Below are 2884 nucleotides of genomic sequence, written 5' to 3'. Positions count from 1 at the left end.
TGATGCGGGCGACGGAGATCGCACCGGCGCGGGAGGGTGCGGGTGAGCGAGGTTGACGAGAGAGCGTCTGTCCGCACGAATCGAGCGAGGCCATCCACGTGACGCGTGCGAGGGCAAAAATGGAAACCCCAAAAATTTCGTAACATGAAAAAAATTGGCCTATAATTCCCCGACGTCTTACATTTCCGCAGTGAGGGAGTATTAGTTAGCTAGGATTGGCCCAAATACAACCTTCCGGCCCCCCAGGCCCAACTCGGCAACTCCCTGCGACGGAAAAAAAGTCTGCCCTCACGGCTCACCTCCAATCATCCCCGCCGCCCGCCTCCCCCCATCGCCTTCGCGCGCCCCATCCTTCCGACCCAGCTGCCGGCGACCAGGCGCACTGCAGCAGCCACCCGCCCGAGCAGCGAGCAGCGACCTAACCGCCGGCGCCTGTGCCTAACTGCCTAACCTCCCGAACGGGGGCGAGCGAGTCGGTGACCACCACCTGCAACGGGTGTAGAGCTCCACTAGTAGACCTGCCTTGATTCTTCCCGGTAAGTGACAATTAGTTACGAATTTACTAGGACATCCTCCTCATTCCCAAATTTCCAAGGGCTATTATGTTGCTGTTTTAAAGTTTCAACTACAGATTGTCCAATTGAGAGTCGGATAGATTACTAGTGCTGTAGCTTGAGAATTGGACTGAAAATGGGTAAAAAGGGCAACATTGCATCATCATACTTCAAAAGACAGAGGATGTTCAGGAGATCACCAGAACAGCATGTACCACTTCTTGAACTGGATGTACAACTACAACAAGATCAACTAGTACTGTAGTTAGTTCTAGGACTATTTTGAAGTAGACCAGTATATAGATATATCAACATATGATGTCACCGTACATGTATTTTGCAACCAATATGGCCAATATCAATATATATTTGTCTCAGGTATGCAAATTTAAGGAGTAGTATTTTTTTACTGCCTTTCAAATTTTGTTCGTCTGTCTGAAGGCTATGGCATCTCAGCAACAGTCGCCGCCGGCGACGTTATCGCCGAAGAAGAAGAAGAAGAAAGCCCCATCACTACCTCCTACCACCATAAGCGGCCTTGACCAAGACACTCTGTACGAAATCTTCGTCCGCCTCCCCTCTCTCCCCACCCTCGTCCGCGCCGCCTTCACTTGCCGCACCTTCCTCGACGCCGTCCGTTCGTCCCCCGCCTTCCGCCGCCGCTTCAGCGCCCTCCACTGCTCCCCAGTCCTAGGTCACTTTATCGGCAACGAAGAAGACACCCTTATCCCTAACTTCCTACCTCTCCGCCGCCGCTCCGACCCAGACCTTGGGGCTGTTCTCCGTGGGGCCGATTTCTTCCTCACCCGCCTCCCAGTTTTCGACCAAGAAGATGCCGTCCCCGTCCCCGACCCCGAAGAGGACGATGATGCATTCCCCGGGTGGTCAATCAACGACTGCCGCGATGGATTCCTTGTTCTCGGCAACTGGAGCGCCGAGCAGATGGCCGTCTACAACCCGCTCACGCGTACCATGGACCTGTTTCCCCCGCCGCCGCCGCACGAGGACCCCGATCCCGATGGCTTGTATCATGATTTCCACATCCTGCGCTCAGAAGAAGACCACCGCTCGTTCCGCCTCGTGTGTGTCCGGCACGGCGAAACTGGGGCGCGAGCTCTTGTCTTATCATCATCGGACACCAGCAAGTGGCAGAATTTTCCATGGGCAGATATCGACGGGCTCTGGCCTCAGAATGGCACCATGGTGAACGGTTGCATCTATTGGACCATTGGAATGCCAAATGACGCCCGTGTGCTCAACACCGCCACGATGCAATTCTCCCGGATTCATCTGCCACCGCGGAGAGTGAATACGACATGGAAGGCTGGCGAGACCAAGGATGGAAGGCTATGTATGGCATCCGTACCGTTCGAAGTCCAAGCCCAACGGCCGCTTGATGTTTGGTTCTGGAGAGCCGATGGCGATGGTGTTGAGAGATGGATGCTGGATAAGTCGCTTCCGATGCAGGGAGCTTGCTCGAGGTCGTTCGGTGTCGCATCGATGATGATGGTAATGCTAGAGTTCAACTGAATATTGCGGCGATTATCCATGGTTTTATCTATTTGTCTGCTTATTGTGGGAGGTGGCAGCATCATCATCCAACTTTCTGGTTCCTATCCTTGTGCCTGGAAACAGGGGTCCTGAACAAGCTTGGTCGTGTCCTTCGTGGTGCGTCCCATCCGTATATCATGCCGTGGCCTCGTTCTTTGGTGCACAACAAGGTGAGCCTTCGACTCATGGTAGCTTCACTAGGAGGATCAAATTCTATTTCTAAAGATCTTTATCGTTAAGCCATATTTTATACTGCTATCTTTGTCATCTGTGGGAGTGAAATGTTATTCTGTTAATTTAATCGTACCAAGCGTCAAGAACTGAAGTTAATGTTCTGCAAATCAAGATGTGGCTGCCCTCCCGCACAAGCAAGTTTTTGCAAAATTTATCTTTTATGGCCTTGTTATATATCCTGACATGATATTGTATACTTGAACTTGAGCAAAGGATATATGTTGTGTTTATTATCTTGAAAAAATATTTGTAGCGATCAGTACGATTTCTAAATTGTCCAACGTAAAGTAATTTATTTCTTTTTTGCTTTTGGAAGCATGTTTACATAAGTTTTATCGTTCATCATGCGTAGAAAATAGCTTCTAGTGTAATTGCTAAGAGGCGTATTGATCCCAGCAGTATATCACTGACGCCCCCTCTTCTAGTAGTACAATTGATGCAGATGAAAGCAGCTAGATTTTGCATTCATTGTTTGTCTCAATTGTATGTTATAGACTTGTAGGTCTGTAGGCTGTTGAAAGCTTGGGATTAGCGTCGCATCGTAA

General features: G+C 50.2%; 1 protein-coding gene across 1 annotated transcript; it reads left to right on the top strand.

Moving 5' to 3' along the window:
* Nucleotides 1–462: 462 nt before the first annotated feature.
* Nucleotides 463–2021, top strand: LOC124689547 (the record flags this gene model as incomplete). Its single annotated transcript, XM_047223061.1, has 2 exons — nucleotides 463–536; nucleotides 996–2021. A coding segment is annotated over exon 2 (1023 nt), but the record flags the coding sequence as incomplete, so codon positions are not given.
* Nucleotides 2022–2884: the final 863 nt, after the last annotated feature.

The sequence above is a fragment of the Lolium rigidum genome, chromosome 2 (assembly GCF_022539505.1).
Source record: "Lolium rigidum isolate FL_2022 chromosome 2, APGP_CSIRO_Lrig_0.1, whole genome shotgun sequence".
NCBI classification, from domain to species: Eukaryota; Viridiplantae; Streptophyta; class Magnoliopsida; order Poales; family Poaceae; genus Lolium; species Lolium rigidum.
This window is presented reverse-complemented; position numbering and strand designations above follow the sequence as displayed.